The sequence below is a fragment of the Gasterosteus aculeatus genome, chromosome 10, assembly GCF_964276395.1.
Source record: "Gasterosteus aculeatus chromosome 10, fGasAcu3.hap1.1, whole genome shotgun sequence".
Lineage (NCBI taxonomy): Eukaryota > Metazoa > Chordata > Actinopteri > Perciformes > Gasterosteidae > Gasterosteus > Gasterosteus aculeatus.
Window position 1 is genome coordinate 11471262 of NC_135697.1, and position 16089 is coordinate 11487350.

Genomic DNA, 16089 nt, shown 5'->3' on the forward strand with positions numbered 1-16089 from the left:
AATAAAATGCACTGACAATCAACGTCTAAGTCAAACACAAGTCATCATTGCACAATTATCTTCCTCTTTATCCCATTGCAATCCAGGTATCAAACACGCCAACATAGGCATTATTGTAACTTGTACTCCAGTTCAATATCAATTTTCTCAGGCAGGGAGGCAGGAACGACGGTCTCCAGCTCTTCCATGTCCAGGAGAGGGGAGCTCACTCGCCCGGCTGCCAATTCTTCTAGAACCCAGGAACACGCAAAATATATCTCCCGTCCCTGATCATGTTTCTTGTCTTGCTATTTCCCTCTGTTTTCTCTGTCAGTCCCTCTCGCCACACGCAGAAACCCACAGGCAAGTTACAACAGTAAACTTTACACCCACGCTTTATGAGTTACAGGCCTGTTATGAGATAATCACGCGACTATCTTATTGGTGTTTTTGCAACCTGTTCTGAGAGGTAATTTCAGCTTTGCTGGCGCGCCAACATAACAGTGGCTTCTTCATCAACCAGTTCTGCATTTGAGCTCATCATTGCACCACGTGCCGAGCCCTTGATGCAATTAAAAAACAACATTTATTTCCATGCCACGTTGTCAAACTTACTTACTGTACTTTCTGAACGGTCTCAAAAATATTTTTTTATAGACTGCACATGAAGAATGTGACCCCTCCTAACCAGCAGTGTGGTATTTTTACCGCTAGATGTCACTATTTATCTATCGCGCCTGTAGGTGTGCTGGACGGCTCAAAAAAAAATCGTGGAATGTCTCAAATTAATCCTGTTGTGCAATCAGAGCTTCACAAACAATCAGCAATCCCTTGAAGAAGAGCACAGGGGAGCTACTTACGTAAACAATATACTGAATGCGAGCTGTCCGCTATGTAATAAACATTTATTACTAAAAATATTTCAAGGAAGAATCGTTATAGACGAGGCTTCAACTCTCAAAATATGTCAAATGAAGCAAATATTGTTTAGAGCAAAAGCCCTCCATTCAATTCTGTGAATCAACACTGGGAATATGATTTTTGTAGAGTTTTTGACTGTAGGAGCCTCAAAATAACCTTTGAGTGCATGCACAGAACAAGGAATGCCAATTTCTTTCCACCAGGAAGGACGAGGAATAATCAAAGCATGCAGAAACAGATCACCTGATTTAAGACCGACATGGGGAGTTGTCAACCTGTCAATTAAGTAGAAACAAGGCTGTCGTCTCTTTGTGTATTTTCGCCTGCTCCGGTTTGTACGGATTTTTGAATCCTCGATTAGTTCCCTTCTCTATCTTTTTTTCTTTTCTTTTTTTGTCTCAGACTGAAGGCCAGAGTTCCTGAGTATTTCTTACTTGCCTGATCACTGTTAATCAGAAAGACTTTGGTCCAAGAGGCTATGTACATCTCCCATAGCACCACCTCAGGTACCTTAAAGAACACAAAAACTGTTGGGGTCAACATTAGGATGCGACGTGTGTTTGGATGTCCGACATGATATCAACATTTGTTTGCATTTGTTGGATAACGATGCGGCAAGCCGAGTTGCTTAAAAACTAAAAATGTAATTAGAGGAGACCTATTTCCAGACGTTACAACTTCCTTTGCTCTGCTTAGTAAGCGAACGAGTGACCTGAGGCACACACGGTGTCCCTTTTGGTTTTGCCTGAAGGAGGAGGACCTGCGTGTCATAGGTCAGAGGTCAGGAGGTGGAATGTGACATCCAATGGTAATTCAATGACGAAGGAAATGGGTGTTAAAGGTATATATCTTTGTTGATGTACCTCCAAAATGTCACCTTTGATAATAAAATAAAAACAGCCTTACCTTCAGCCCGGCATATTACATTTTGTGTTTTGTGGGTCCTTTGACAGTAAAGTGAGACTGAAAAGATGCACCACTACATAAATGGATGATTACCTCACAGAGCTTTATGTAACAGTATCGCCCTGACGCATTCTAAGAAAAAGTGTGTCAGTGTCTCCAGATTTTGGCAGAAATACAACCGTTTGGAACACAGCTTGAATTATGCTTCAGAATTCTGACCACAGCCTCTGTTTTCTGTCAAGAAGGACAACAAAAACCATTTTACAACCACTTCTGGGTGAGCTTTTTATCCTTCGAGGTTTAGTATTACTCTAACGCTTAGAAATAGCTCAGTGTTCGAGGTTTTCAACCGACAGCCGTTGCAGAGATGAGATATTCATTTGTCAGCTGTTAATTGTGTGACCTCGGTTGCGTGTTTGTGTGCGTTGCTGCTAAGCCGCGGTGGCAGGGTGACACTGGCTAAATGTTTGCAGATGAAGGCCCACAATATTTAATCACCACGGTAACAAGGGTCACCAGGGTAGGCCAGTGGGGCAAGCAGCCCAAGGCACTGAGGGTATTAATGGGGCAAGATGTTTGTTTCAGAATCAACCGCTTAAGGGTATGTGAGTGTGTGCATGAGGTTGTGTGCGTGTGTGTGTGTGTGTGTGTGTGTGTGTGGGTATGCCCCCAATTGTCCCTTGACTACTTGCCTGAGGGGAAAGTGTGCTTGGCCGCTGCTCCACCAAACTCCACTTAACACAACCTTCTCCCCTCCTGACCTCAGCTCAGTCCACACGGTCACCGTGTGACAGGAGGAGAGTGGACACTTCCTGGTGAAAAATGACTGTGTCATTGTAGCGCCGTGTGCACATCTCTGTGGTCACACACTGACCGCTGACACAAATGTACAACATGAGCTTACTGTGAATAAGTGAATAACATTTAGGACATTGCACAAAGTCAGGAGGGCACTAACCACAATGGATCACAAAAGTTAGAGCAAGGCGTAATAACAAGTACAACTCATAGTACAAAGTAAAAATAATTTAAGTCTATAAAAAACCATGAGTATGCGTGTGGGCAGGAAAGATTTGCGGTTCAGTGTGTTGAGTGTGTTGCTCAAGGATGCTTTGACAAGCAAACAGAAGTCCCATGATTAATGGATCAACAACCCTACCACCTGAGCTCCCCCCATCCAGAGATTGCAGGTCTATCAATCACAAAAATGAAAATATATATATATATATATTTATATCACCAGGAAGGGGAATATGCCTATAGAGCCCTTACCGACTTCAGGGACCTTTTAACATTGCTCCATACAGCAAACTTGATGAATAAAAGGCATGGACAACTGCATTTAAAGCAAAATATGGAGAGTAGCTGTACTGTAAAATGTCCTTTTTTATTCAAGTTGGGTTATCAATCCAATAAATGATTGCAAACATAATTTGTTGTCAAATGTTGAGCATGCACTTCACATGCCCAGGCCAAAGTAAAACTTATTTTACTATTTCATAGTGTTTTGAATTGTGAATCGGCTAAAACACAGAAATAGTTGCTGGATAAGTCAACCCATTAACTTGGTTTTGAAAAAATTATTAAACTTTCTTTTTTAATTAAAAGAAAGAAATGCTGGTGAAGTAACTGGAATGAGGTTTTATAGTGTTAATCGGCCACATTATGGGTGGTTTATTGTTTGTTCACTCTGTTCTCATAAAACCAGCACAAAATTGTTCTTTTTATTCTCTCCCTCAGTCTTTTCACAGTTGGGTTTATCCAGTAAAATAATACAGCCACGGAGAGATAAAAACGATATATGTTTCACTTTTCAAAAGAGTTTGAATAAACCTGCTTTTCATCCATCTAGAAAATTCCACAAAAAGCATTGTGGGGATGCTGTGGGCAGGAATACCGCAAGTCCTCAGGGAACACCAGCGGCGGATATTTCCCGGAATTTGGGGCCTGTACAACCGCAGCAGCAGCAGCAGCAGCAGCTCGTTTTGAGTCTGAATGCGGCTCAGCTTGAGATAACGCAGGTAGCAGAGCTTTTTGTCTCCTTGACTGTTCCTCTCTGGGGGACGGAAAAATGGAAAGAGTAGAGTAAAGGTGGGGCAGGGGGGGACAGCGATATAGTAGAGGGGAATAAGGTGTTTTTTTCAAATGGTGAATAATTAATCTGCCCTGGCATGATGCTGCGCAGGACCGCTTCCTGTGGCTCAGGTTTCACGTGTGAGCGTAAAAACGCAGTGTGGGGGGAGGGTTCACTTCCTGCTCTAACTCCTCATTTTGGGGGCCTTACATCGGTGACAAACTTTGAAAGAAGCTGAAGTGAAAGCAGAACCTAAGAACATTCGCAAGTAAATCGAGTAATTCTGGCTTTAGGGATTTGTGTATTGAAGTAATGAGTTTTAAAAACGCACAGAGCAGTTGCGGATTTGGGGGGGGGGGGGGGGGGGTGAGAATCCAGACACCTTTCATTACGAAGAGTCGTGAAGGTTTTATTAGCACCATGCGGGCATTTTATTCACTGTGGGCAATGCAACCTATATTATTTCAGTGCAAAACCTTTCTTTGCACATTTCTACCTTAATGCAGGTGCTGATCACGCGTGTGGCCTCAGGAAGTGGTTTCGCTGCCGGTTCCAACCCAAATAACCTGGTTCCAACATGGCGTTTCTCCTCCCTTTAAATTCACGTCAGGCCCGCCATATCGATATCCCCGTGGTGCCCTTTTTAATAACCCCCGTCTACCCTAAAGCTGTGGAGATTGTCAGGATCTCCGATCCCCCCGAGTCGGTTGATGAGCACAGGATTTATAAGTCAGATTGTGTTATTCTGTGAGGCACCTCCTCACAAAATAACACAACGCGAGCAATGAATCTGCACCAGTCAGATTCTGCTCAGCCTTTGGTTAAAACTCAGTTACTTTGTCTTTCTTGTGGGACCTGGTTGGGGCTTGGCAGGTACTGGTTTGAGGTTTAGCGGCTGCAGGTAGCGGACCTGTTCACTTACACACTATTATGTTGTCCGGATGATCCAACTATTTGTAAATCTCCCACATGCGTGGACGCACACACACAGGCACACGGACGCAAGCACGCGCACACAAAGACACTCTGCCATGTTTTTACATTTGCCATGTAATCCTGGCAAATGTCTTTTTACTGTGCCATCATTTCTTGAAACTAGTTTGCTTAAAACACACACGCACGTACGCACACACGCAGACACACAAACGTACTCTCTCTCTCACCATTTCTGCGTTTCATTGCGTTTATGTGATTTTGATCTCAATGAGACCTTTTGGCTCTTTTTTAAAATGTTTAAGATAGGTTGTGTTACTTTACACTTTTTCTGTTAGTCTGTGTGTGTGTGTGTGTGTGTGTGTGTGTGTGTGTGTGTGTGTGTGTGTGTGTGAAAGACTTTAGAAGTTGGCACTAACCCCCTCCAAGCAGCCAGGGGAGGAGAGAGTTATGAGGCATTTAGGACTTTTTTACAGGACCTGGGAAAAAAAACGAGCAAACGGTTCATGTGCCACCAAACTCTTATAAAATTCCTCAACCAACACCTTCTGAGTGAGAAGAAAGGGAGAAACAGGGAGAGAGAAACTGTCACGGCACCAATTAAAATGTTTACATTTAAAAAGTTTGGCCAAGGAACGAAAATCCCCAAACACACACACACACACACACACACACACACACACACACACACACACACACTGAATCAGTGGCTTGGAAAATGCAGGCCAGCGATAATCACGGCATCAGCAAGACTTTCTTTCAGTCCCGGCATCTTTCTTTTGGCCTGGTTTTCCTCCAAGCGCACACCCAAATTTCTGGCGGTGCTCGCATACTTTTGGCGAACAGCCTCGATAGTGAGGCGTAAATGCGTGTTTTTGTATTTGTGTGTGGTGATAAACAAAGAGGCGAAAGGGGAGGGAGTTTGAAGAAGAGGAGGAAATGAGAAGAGAAGAGATATTAAACAATGAGAAGGAGACTACGCGATAGAGAAGAGGAGAGAGCGCAATCAAGAGGGAGATTAGGGATGATGGAAAGACGGAACAACACGGACCACCTCAAAGTCGTGAGAGAAACACTGACGACGGAGAAATAAAAGGAGGTGAAAAAAGAAATGGAGAGACCACCAGAGTGAACACTAGAGGGAAGGCCGGAGATTTCAACGTCCATTTCTCTCCCAGCACAGCTCCCCTTAGACCATACGCTAGAATCACTTTTACTGCCAAGTCATCCACAACTTTACCCTTGTGTGTGTGTGTGTGTGTGTGTGTGTGTGTGTGTGTGTGTGTGTGTGCGTGTGTGTGTGTGTGTGTGCGTGTGTTTGAGTGCACATACTTGCTCGTGACAGGGGCCCTCAGAATGCCAGTAAACTGCAGCTCTGTTTTGGTTATTGCTTTCAACAGAGAAGAGCTAAAACTTTATATAACACAGTATGATGCAACGCTGTGTGTGTGGGTGTGTGTGTGTGTGTGTGTGTGTTTGGGCTGAGTCAGGACAATTCTCTCTACTATTAACACAACAAGGAAACATACATTTCCCCACCGACAGCCACACTCCCGTCCCTGTGAAGGGATCTGTGTTCGGTCAAACAATGGCCTCTCTTTGTAGGAATAAGTGCGTTGTGCGTGACCTCGGGCTTTTTTTCACGCTGATAGTCTATAGACGAATGCATGATAAGAGACCTCTGTGGTTATATAATGTAAACATGGAGGAAAGCTACTCAATCATCCTCAACAGACCCCCTAAAGTTTCCCATTTAAAGCCAGAATTAGAAGACTCCAAATCCAATAAAGGAACTTTGTATAAGGTGAGGTTAATTAAGTTAGGAGAAAGAGCCAATGTGTTTGAACGAGCCGTGCTGGTCTTTGATAAAGCGCGTATGTTTATGTTCGCAAAACGGGGTCACTGTGATATCGTGTGGTATGTGGAGAGTTATACGGGGCTTGCGCTTAACTCAATCTCCAAGATAAACAGCCTCGGGCGGGACGACTGAGAGGATTCATATAAGTTGGGTCCCTCCCCGCTTCCTCTTTTCCTCGCTTCTGCGTTCATTTTGAAATGCCGCCGTGATCCTCCGCACCGTCCGAAACCCCGCTTCTCTGTTCACCTCCGTCCATCCATCTGAGAGGTATTAGCGATGTGAGAGGATGCTTTGTCGACGTGAATGTGGTGGCTCGGGGTCCAGCTGGGGGTCCCTGCAGTCTGGGGACGGGGGTCAGTCTTGAGAGGTCACAGGTCAGGAGGGATGGGTGCAGTTGGCACCGACCTCAGGGAATGTGTGAGCACTCATTATGTTACTGGGCCGCTTTGCCCTCACTTCCTATCTGTCAGTCCTCTGTCACTCTCTTCCTTCCTGCTCGCGATCACGCACCGCGTTACCGTAGCTGCCTCCAAAATGCTTCCCCTGCTGCTTCCTTGCAAGCTGGTAACGATGGAGGCTGTGTGCCAGCAAAGGGGTCCTCCAGGCTGAACTGTCATCAAGAGGACGGAGCGCTGAGGAGACAGAATGACACTTTGTCTCAAGAGAGAAACAATGAAACATCATTGGGGAATTCCTCCCAGAATTAAAAGAAAAAAAGCAAATACAAAGGGAGATAATTAATAAGAGAGAGTAGAATGTGTTGCAAAATGTGTTGCTTCCTTCCACAACACAAGAAACTAGTGGCATCTTTGTTTTTACAATTGTCGATTTCATATTTTGTATTCCTGTAATTGTGCTTTGGTAACACATACTTAATTGTCATGCCAATAAAGCCTGATGAATTGAATCTATGTTTTAAAACTGGGTTTGGTAATCTTGAGACAGTAGCGTAAGTACGCTAGATTTTAAAAAGTATTCAACTGATAAAACCCTGTCCATAGCTGCCAATACTTTTAGCTGCAGCACTCAATCCAAAAGGTGCTAAATTTAGTGAGAAAGTGTCTAACTGACAGTTATTCAAATCACCACCACAAAATTATTATTATTATTAACACAACAATAACAGGTCATCATGAATGCAAACAATGAACTAGATGTTTTTTCTCCTTTTCTTACAGAGTGACAATGTCATCAGAAAGGATTATCTTGATCTGCGATGCTCAAGTCAAAAGCAGCAGAAAACAAATAAAAAGAGACTCCAAAGCATACGGGATTACATAAGTACACTTACACTTTGACAAAGACACACACACACACACACACACACACATACAAGCAGACTGCTTCAGGTTGAAATGAAACACGATAATTAGCACTAATGGAAACCAGGCTTGCAAATCTCCCACCTCCTCCTCTTGTTACCCCGTAAAGGGAGAGCTGTAGAGAGACGTGGAGATGAGGTGACACCAACTGAAATAAGAAAAGGGAGTAAGACAAGAAGGTCTATGTTCGTTTGAACGAGTAGACAAACATCATGATGGCCCAAATGTCCACGTGCAGAGGCGTGGGGAGCCCCTTCTCACAAAGATGTACAGCGCCTGGTTTTAAAACACACACACACACACACACACACACACACACACACACACACACACACACACACACACACACACACACACACACACACACAGGCCTGCACCTTTGACTCTTAGATCAGTGCAAAGACTGCACAGCGGGGAGATATAAACTGTGATTAATGAGCGGGACACAGAGAGAGAGAGTGTCAGTCATCAAAGAGTTTATCAGAGCAGACTTACAACCAGAGAGCCAGATGCCTCCACGCTGATAACCAGCGGTCATCCCAGTACCGCCGAACATCAAAGGTGGGCAGGAGCTCAGTCGCTCTTCCCCCTCTTTCTGTCTGTGGAATGTATTTCCCTGTTTGGTAGGCGTGAGAAATCTCCATCAGTGTGTAAAACATATATATATATATATATATATATATATATATATATATATGTGTGTGTGTGTGCGTTTTGAGTGAGCGAGTGAGCCTTCGAAGCCTCAGAGGTGACATTCCTCTGTGTCAGAGCAACAGCCTCAAGTTTAAGATAACACGGCAACGGTGATCTCAGGGTGGGAATCGATTCCCCTCGATGGCAGGCGAGGACCTCGGGTCAGAGCTGATGGCTTTACCTTCCGCACGCAACCCGTGAAGCAAAAACACAGTAAGGCTCCCATAATCATCACTCAACAACCCTATGGAGAGATGTGGAACGCGCTATGAAGTGTTTCTCTGTATCTCTCATGTATGACAGCTCCAAGTGCTCCTGTAACATTCTATTCCTGTAGGAACTGGGTCGTCTTTAAGCACTTGTCACTGGACTTTTATGGGTAGAACACTTTTGGTAATGGGGCCCCATCTGGTCTAATAGCCTTTGTCTGATAGTGCTACATTCTGTGTATGTAGATCAATTTTTGAAAATGTTCCATTGGCGATTAGGCCGTTGTGCTTCGCTCAAGAAGACTTACTAAAGGTAGGTTTCATGAGTTATTGTTGATTTAAAACCAGATATTTGCTCAGTTTCAGGCTTTTTCATTTCAATATAATGCACATTGAAAGTGAACATTCAATTGAATTGAATTCAATCGATTTTTGTATACACCAAACTCACAAAATACAATGATAATGACTTACAGCCAAATTGATATTAAAATCCTTCCTCTAATGATCATTTAAATTTCTCATTCTACAGCTTGGTTGTTTTGATCAATGAGATTGTATGTAAATATGTTATGTAACCACACAGGAATTCGGGTTGCTTTATGACCCTTTATATCCGTCAGAGCTCTGGTCCGTTGTAGCACCTGCAGGAGACTCCCATAATGACCTGTGGCTTGTTGGACATCTGGGAATATCATGCATGCCTCACACAGCTCTACAGTCACGCTGTTCAAACAGACCACCGGCTAATTATGGCTTCCCCAGATCCCCGAGCTCAAGAAATCACTACAGACTAAGACACGGGTATGAGATGTTTTCTTTTTCCGCCTCCACTGTGGTTTAGTATTTAATTGTCGATTCAGCAACAAACAATGAAAATAAACTCTCTGCTCAAAGTACTACTGAGACTATGGGACAGGAGTTTGTTGCCAAAAATGTTGGATATTTAAAACATTTCAAACATATATCAAACATTTCGAGTGTCAAATAGCCACCCGTGTTGTATTACTTTGTGACTCAGCTTATTGTTGTGAAAGCCTAAAGAATATTCAGACAATGGAGAAGTAAGAACTTTTATTTCCTTTATTCAAGATATTACCAAATATTTACAACACTCAAAATGTGCAGACTCCTGATCCATTCAGAATTATGTGATATCCCAAAAATAAATAACTTTCATTTGAGTGGGGAAAAGGAAATGCAAGTTTGTGTAGAAAAATAAATACAAAATACTTCATTTACTGTGAAACGTTGTCACCAATAATTTGGAATGAATTCTCATATTTTTCCCTCATGTTTCCAAACAGAGCAGTTGATCCGACATCGTTTTGTTTTTACTACATTCATTGTCGCAGTGGTCTTTCTTCATATCCGTCCTGTCTGTTCTAAGTGCTCCCTTGCAAACATTAAAGTCCTTGCAATGGGAAATATGAAAAGGCCGCTCTCCTCTGAGGCCTGAAGCACAGCTTGGTCCCTCGGCTGTTATAAAATTGTTTCAGTCTCATCCACTAGTTCTTCACTCTGGATAATCTGTGAAAGAAATGCAAATCCAGTTAAGAATAAAATGCAATATAGTTGTATGGTGTAAGGCTTTTTTACAGACATGTATGGTTGTGACCAATTGGCATAAGCAATGTAAACATGTATTCAGAAAAAAGGTCATCTCCCACTTTGTAAATAGCCACAGTTCAAAGTTTATATAAGTAGATGGTGGAGTGTTGTGGCTGTCTAACAAATCGTATTATTTCTATACAGCTTAGAGCCACCCATGCTTCCTATTACGAAATGAAGCAGACTTAATCAATCAAGGACTGGTTTATATAGCTAAACTGCATTGCAACACAACACTACTTTTCATGTGGGTCGTTGCGCGTAAAATGTGCATTTTGGCACAGTTCGTCTTCCTGCAGAAAGTCACTCATCATACCTTCATGCACCATCCACAGCAGCCCCGTTAGTGGGTCGTGGTCGACAAGGACCACGACCCCCCCATTCTCCAGACCGAGAACGCGTAGCTCAAGCGCTCGTGCGCCACGTAGCTGCAGCTGGTCCCCCGCGCATCCAGCTCATCGCTCTCCAGCACTTGGCACAGGAAGTCGATGTACCGAGCCGCCAGCTTCAGCGTCTGGATCTTGCTCAGTTTGTCCGACGGGAGGGTGGGAATGATCTTGCGTAACGACGTGAACGCCTCGTTGAGGGACTGCGTCCGTTGCCGCTCGCGGACGTTGGCCATGACGCGCTGCGTCTGTAGGTCGTCGAAGGAGGGCGCGGGGCTGCTGCTGGTTTCGCTGTCGCCGCTGCCTGCGCTTCCACCTCCGGCGTCACAGCTCTTCCTGCACTGCTTCTTCTCGGGGCTCGGGATCTCAATGTCCTCCTCCTCCTCCTCCTCGTCGTCGCCCGCGCGCCTCCGAGTCGCCCGCCGCTTCCTGGCACCCCTGCGCGGCCGCTGACGGTCGTTCTCCTCCTCGCTGTTCCCTGCACTGTCCATTGGGGAGGAGTCCTCTTCCCGCATAGTCTCTTCCAAACAAGTTTCTATCGTATGTGGGAGCGCAATAACCCCTGAGCCAGATTCAAAGAACTGGTCACAACATCAACAGACTCGACAGGTAATACGAATGGCGGCCTGCGAAGGAGAGTGGACACTACGGAGAGGTTTCTGCTAGACTGGAAGGACCGGGGCTCTTATAGCGGGGATAGCGGGCAGGAGGATTTGGGGGAGTGCTGTGATTGGGCGAGGAGGGGTGTAACACAACACTGCAGAGGAAGGAAAGTTCGAGCTATAATATCTGAAGAATTGTGTTTAAGACTCCTTAAGGATGCTGCAAGGTTGCGCATGGGAGTGAATAGTGGTGTAATTGAATCACGGGTGTATATTTTTGCAAGAAAAATAAACTGGTTTTCTGCCCCAAATGCATAATACTCTCTCAATCTTTGATTTATTTTAAATGTTGATAACCGTCAGGGATGATTTGTCATTTTTGCGTAGAATTCCCTTTCTTACCTTTTCCTTTTGGTAATAAACAAAAGTGTAACAGAGAACATAACATAAATCCCCCCACATGTAGGCCCCAAGTCTCCCTGCTCAGGTCTAGACTCTGCCTGAGATGCAGCAGCGGTGGCAGTGAAAGATATCAGACTACTGGAACACAGGAGGTTGACCCAGCAGGAGGTCTCTGCTCGTATAAGCAGACCGAGGTGTTTATTTTCCCGTCAGTGGCCCCACGTTGAGGTATGCGCTTAAACGGGTCGGACTCCCGCAGGGATCTGGACACCGCGGCTCAGGTTTAAAAGACGGGCCGTCCCAGGGAGCTCTGAGGGCGGATCCGTGCTCACAGCGGGGTCGCTAAAGGCGGTGCACTGCTGGAGCGCAAAGCAAACACTGGAGGTGATGAAGTTGGACTAGGTAAGTGGGGGGAGAGAGAGAGGGGGTGAGTGAGAGAGAGAGAGAGAGAGAGAGAGAGGGGGGGAGAGAGAGGGCGACCACATGACCACCCAGCTACAGCTTACCACGATACAATATCAGAAATCCAGCAGGGGTCCCTCTACATGTGGTTGAAACTGGATCTGGCAACTTCTGGAGGTGGTCTGTGGTGTGAATTATCCAAAGGGAGGCCTCGCCTCTTTTGAGGAGGTCGACGGCAGTCCCGTTTATAGTCCCGTAACATCCACAAGAGCCTTTCGGGCCTGGATCTCCCTGAAAAGACTCAATTAACACCTCCGTGCTAAAGATAACATCCAGCGTCACGCAGTGAACTTTGGTTATGACCTTCAAATCCGATGAGTCTTTAGCCATTTGCACTTGACACGGTAGATAAGGCTTTAAAAAAAAGACTATTTCGGATTTGTTCTCATTCTTTAGAGGGAACTGCACTCACCTGATCAACGTGTGACATAGGTGAGACTGTGTCGCTCTCCAAGGTGCTGAAATAACACCTGGAGCTTCTGTCTCACACGGAGACCTCCCTAAAGTATATAGATGAGCATGTCCTCTAGAACAGCTGATTCAAACACTTTTATAACATCATACATATATCATACAAAAAAATAAAATACTAAAGGTATCAGGGAATTTAATCCGATGATATTAAATGTACAGCAACGAACACATACAATATTGTATTAATTCGATTTATTTTAAGGCAAAACATATCTTAGGTCACATATATTAGGTCAAATATTTAGAGGATCGGCTCTTAGATTTTTTAGGTCATGTCTATTAATTTATGTCGGTGGCAAAATCATTTCCATTGCCATACTTTTCTGTTTGATAGGAGGATTTGGAACGTTGTCAAATATATGTTTGTTCTCTGGGTTTCAGAAATTGACCCACATCACATTGTGAACAGTAAATTTATAAACGCAATACCATCTCCAAGGGAACAGAGTTCACATTGGACTTCTCGCACTCAGCAGGTCCGTCATGAAGGAAATGTAGACGATGGCCAGACGGAGAGTGTCGATGCGGGACAGTCTCTTCTCGTAGGCGAATGTTGGAACTTTCCTCCTCAGTTCGTCAAACGCCTCGTTGAGGCTAAACATCCGCTTCCTTTCGCGCACATTGGCCGCCTGCCGCTGGACCACGGTTATGATCCGCCGGCGTTTGGACCTGCTGTGACGGCCGCGCTCCCCGCGGCTGTAGCACGTCGGCACGCCCATCACGGCGCAGATGCCCGCGGTGCGCGCGTCGTCTTCCAGGTCGCTCCAAGGCGAGTCGCTCAGCCGCGTCTGGTTGTTCGGGCTGCGCGCGTCATCAGCCGCCGGCTCCATCAGGTTCATGTCATTGACAAAATCGATCAACGTGGAGTCGACTAAGTGGCCTTGCATCTCCACTGCTCAGTCCCGGGCGGCGGTCTCGCCGGGAACGCGACGCTTTTATAGCCCGTCTGCGATCCAGACGAGCGCTAAAGTGACGCCAATCAAAGCTCTCAGGACAAAAACAGAAGGAGCATCTCAACAAGTCCAAATGTCTCCAAATCCGGTCACAGCACAACAGGGTGAGATCCTATTTGGCTCGAGTCCCAATACCTTTCCTGCTGTTTTAATAAGTTGCATGTGCCTCCTCACAGTGCGACATCTTTCATGTCCCTGCTACCTCTAAATCGAGTCCATTTCTAACTATGCTCGGCCTGTGAGAGGCTTAAAAAGGCAGAGAGGAGGCCCGGAGGACCCTACCAATTGATGCGCTGTCCTTCCTGGAGGCGCTTAATGAGCTTCTGAAGGACGGAGGCTCTTGACAGAGGGTCATACAGCCTTGTTTGCACTCTCCCCTCTGCTTCAGAGGCTAAATAATGACACTTTTATCACTTAAACAGGCCGGGAGAAGACCAAATAGAACATTCCCTAGCAGTCACTATACACCATGCACTATTCTGTTGCAAATTAAAGCAAATAACGGTCTGTTTCCATGGCAGGACAGAGTCCACACTGCAGGGACTGCTGAGAGAGACAGGCTTAACTGTGCGCTTTATGTGCAAGTGCTTGGTCACTAACCAGCTCTGCATTGTTGGGAGCAAACTTGTTATTGTTGCTGATGGTGATAGCGGTGATGCAGAGAAAGAGTTGAGCCTGGATGTTTAAATCTGACTATGTTCCTTTGGGTTAAAGCTCAGTGACCTGTTTCCATTTATCACACTTCACTGAAAACCAGAAAAAATTGATACACAATTTCCCACATCTTGACACACTTCGTTTGTGCAGCATACAGCGCATTGTGCTGCAGGGGACAGGGCAACATCATCAGGATTTTTAGCTCTTTAAGTTTGTCCTATGGGAAGACACAGACTCAAATTGTATTTCATCAAACTTAAATTAGGTAGTTTGACTAAGAACACAAGAGCCGATGTGCATATTAATTGAATAGGCAGCGAGAAAGGTCACATTTCATAGATAAACACAAATTCGGTCCAGAACAAAAACACTCTCCAGACTTTTAGTCTCTTGGGGTTAGATACGTTACTCAGGGGTAACTCAAGTGGTTTAAGGAGGAGAGACTGTACTGCTTTAGCAGTTCCTGTTTTGGGGTTTTGCAGTGCTGGTGGAACTCAGTCACGATGACAGATTGTACCAGGCATGGAAAATACTCACTTTCAGCTTCACGGAACTGAACTAAGCAACTGATCATATTAATACTGTAAAAAAGAACTGATCCATGGGGATAAGTTCTGCTTTGTGGTCCCTACTGAGAGGTCAGAGGTTATGGTCAAACCCTGAACAATATACAACTCTGGAGCTTTGCAGAGAGTTGCCATTCATTCAGAGGAAGAATTCATATATTTTTTATAAGTTTATAACTTATAATTTATTATAAGTTGCAGATAGATGGTATTTTAAAGTGTTTTTAATAAAATAAATGTAACATTTGTTTTTTATTGCATCATGGATTTTAACATTTATTAAAACTCACAGAATGTAATTTTCTCTTTGTGACTGAATAAACAGTGACGTGTATTTCTGCACATTCACTGTACAAAAGTAATGCACCATAATCTGTATACATCTCAATCAATTGATATGTAATCCAAGGTTCAGTACAACCAGGGGAGTAATAGTAGTAGAACAGTATAATGGCATTTATATTTATTTTTATATGTAGAAACTGCTTGGACAGCCATAATCATAAGAATATTGAAAGCAAAAACAACATATAAATATATATACAGTATATATACACACAAGCATACATGAAACCACATGGAAATACATGGACACACGCTTTGAAATTCAATGATTATTCCCTAGTTTAAGATGCTGCATTGCTATCATGCAGACATAGCAACAAACATTTCGAAATGTCATCATATTCTGCGTATAAATGCATAAAAATGCTCTTGGTGGAGTGAACAAACTCTAACAGCAGTCACATACCGGCAGTAACTTTGTGTCTCATGCATTCTTGTTTGGTTATTCCATATACAAAGGAGTGTGAGAGCGTAAGTGTCTGCCTCGTATGCACACTCCAACCCAAGTGTATCTTCTCCATCTCCCAGCGCTGCCTCCTCCTCCTCTTGCTCTCGGATTTTCCCGTCAGGCAGATAAACATGATGGGACATTCCGCGGGTTGCCATAGAAACACTTAGAAAGCACAGCTGGGTGGGAGAATATGAGGTAATCTCACCCTGGGGCTGCTGGGTAAATATTGGTCTTAAATAAGGAGTAAAACCCCAAAAGGGGCACACAAACACACGGGAGACACGC

The 16089-nt window shown here is 44.4% G+C and overlaps 2 protein-coding genes across 2 annotated transcripts; both read right to left on the reverse strand.

Annotated features, from left to right (window-relative positions):
• Window positions 1–9954: 9954 nt before the first annotated feature.
• Window positions 9955–11921, reverse strand: twist1a (twist family bHLH transcription factor 1a). The gene is made up of 2 exons (XM_040189500.2): window positions 10823–11921; window positions 9955–10425 (listed from the first exon to the last, which is right to left on the reverse strand). Exon 1 carries the CDS (start codon window positions 11405–11407, stop codon window positions 10850–10852), a length of 558 nt encoding a protein of 185 aa, XP_040045434.1. The 5' UTR covers window positions 11408–11921; the 3' UTR covers window positions 9955–10425; window positions 10823–10849.
• Window positions 11922–12951: 1030 nt separating this feature from the next.
• On the reverse strand, window positions 12952–14108 carry LOC120826909 (protein Fer3). Its single transcript, XM_040189501.2, has one exon. The coding sequence runs from the start codon at window positions 13717–13719 to the stop codon at window positions 13282–13284; it is 438 nt and encodes a 145-aa protein (XP_040045435.2). The 5' UTR covers window positions 13720–14108; the 3' UTR covers window positions 12952–13281.
• Between the last annotated feature and the right edge of the window lie 1981 nt (window positions 14109–16089).

Excerpts from the sequence above, each read along its gene's own strand:
- LOC120826909 (XM_040189501.2), bottom strand. The coding sequence starts at position 13,719 with ATGCAAGGCCACTTAGTCGACTCCACGTTGATCGATTTTGTCAATGAC.
- twist1a (XM_040189500.2), bottom strand. The coding sequence starts at position 11,407 with ATGCGGGAAGAGGACTCCTCCCCAATGGACAGTGCAGGGAACAGCGAG.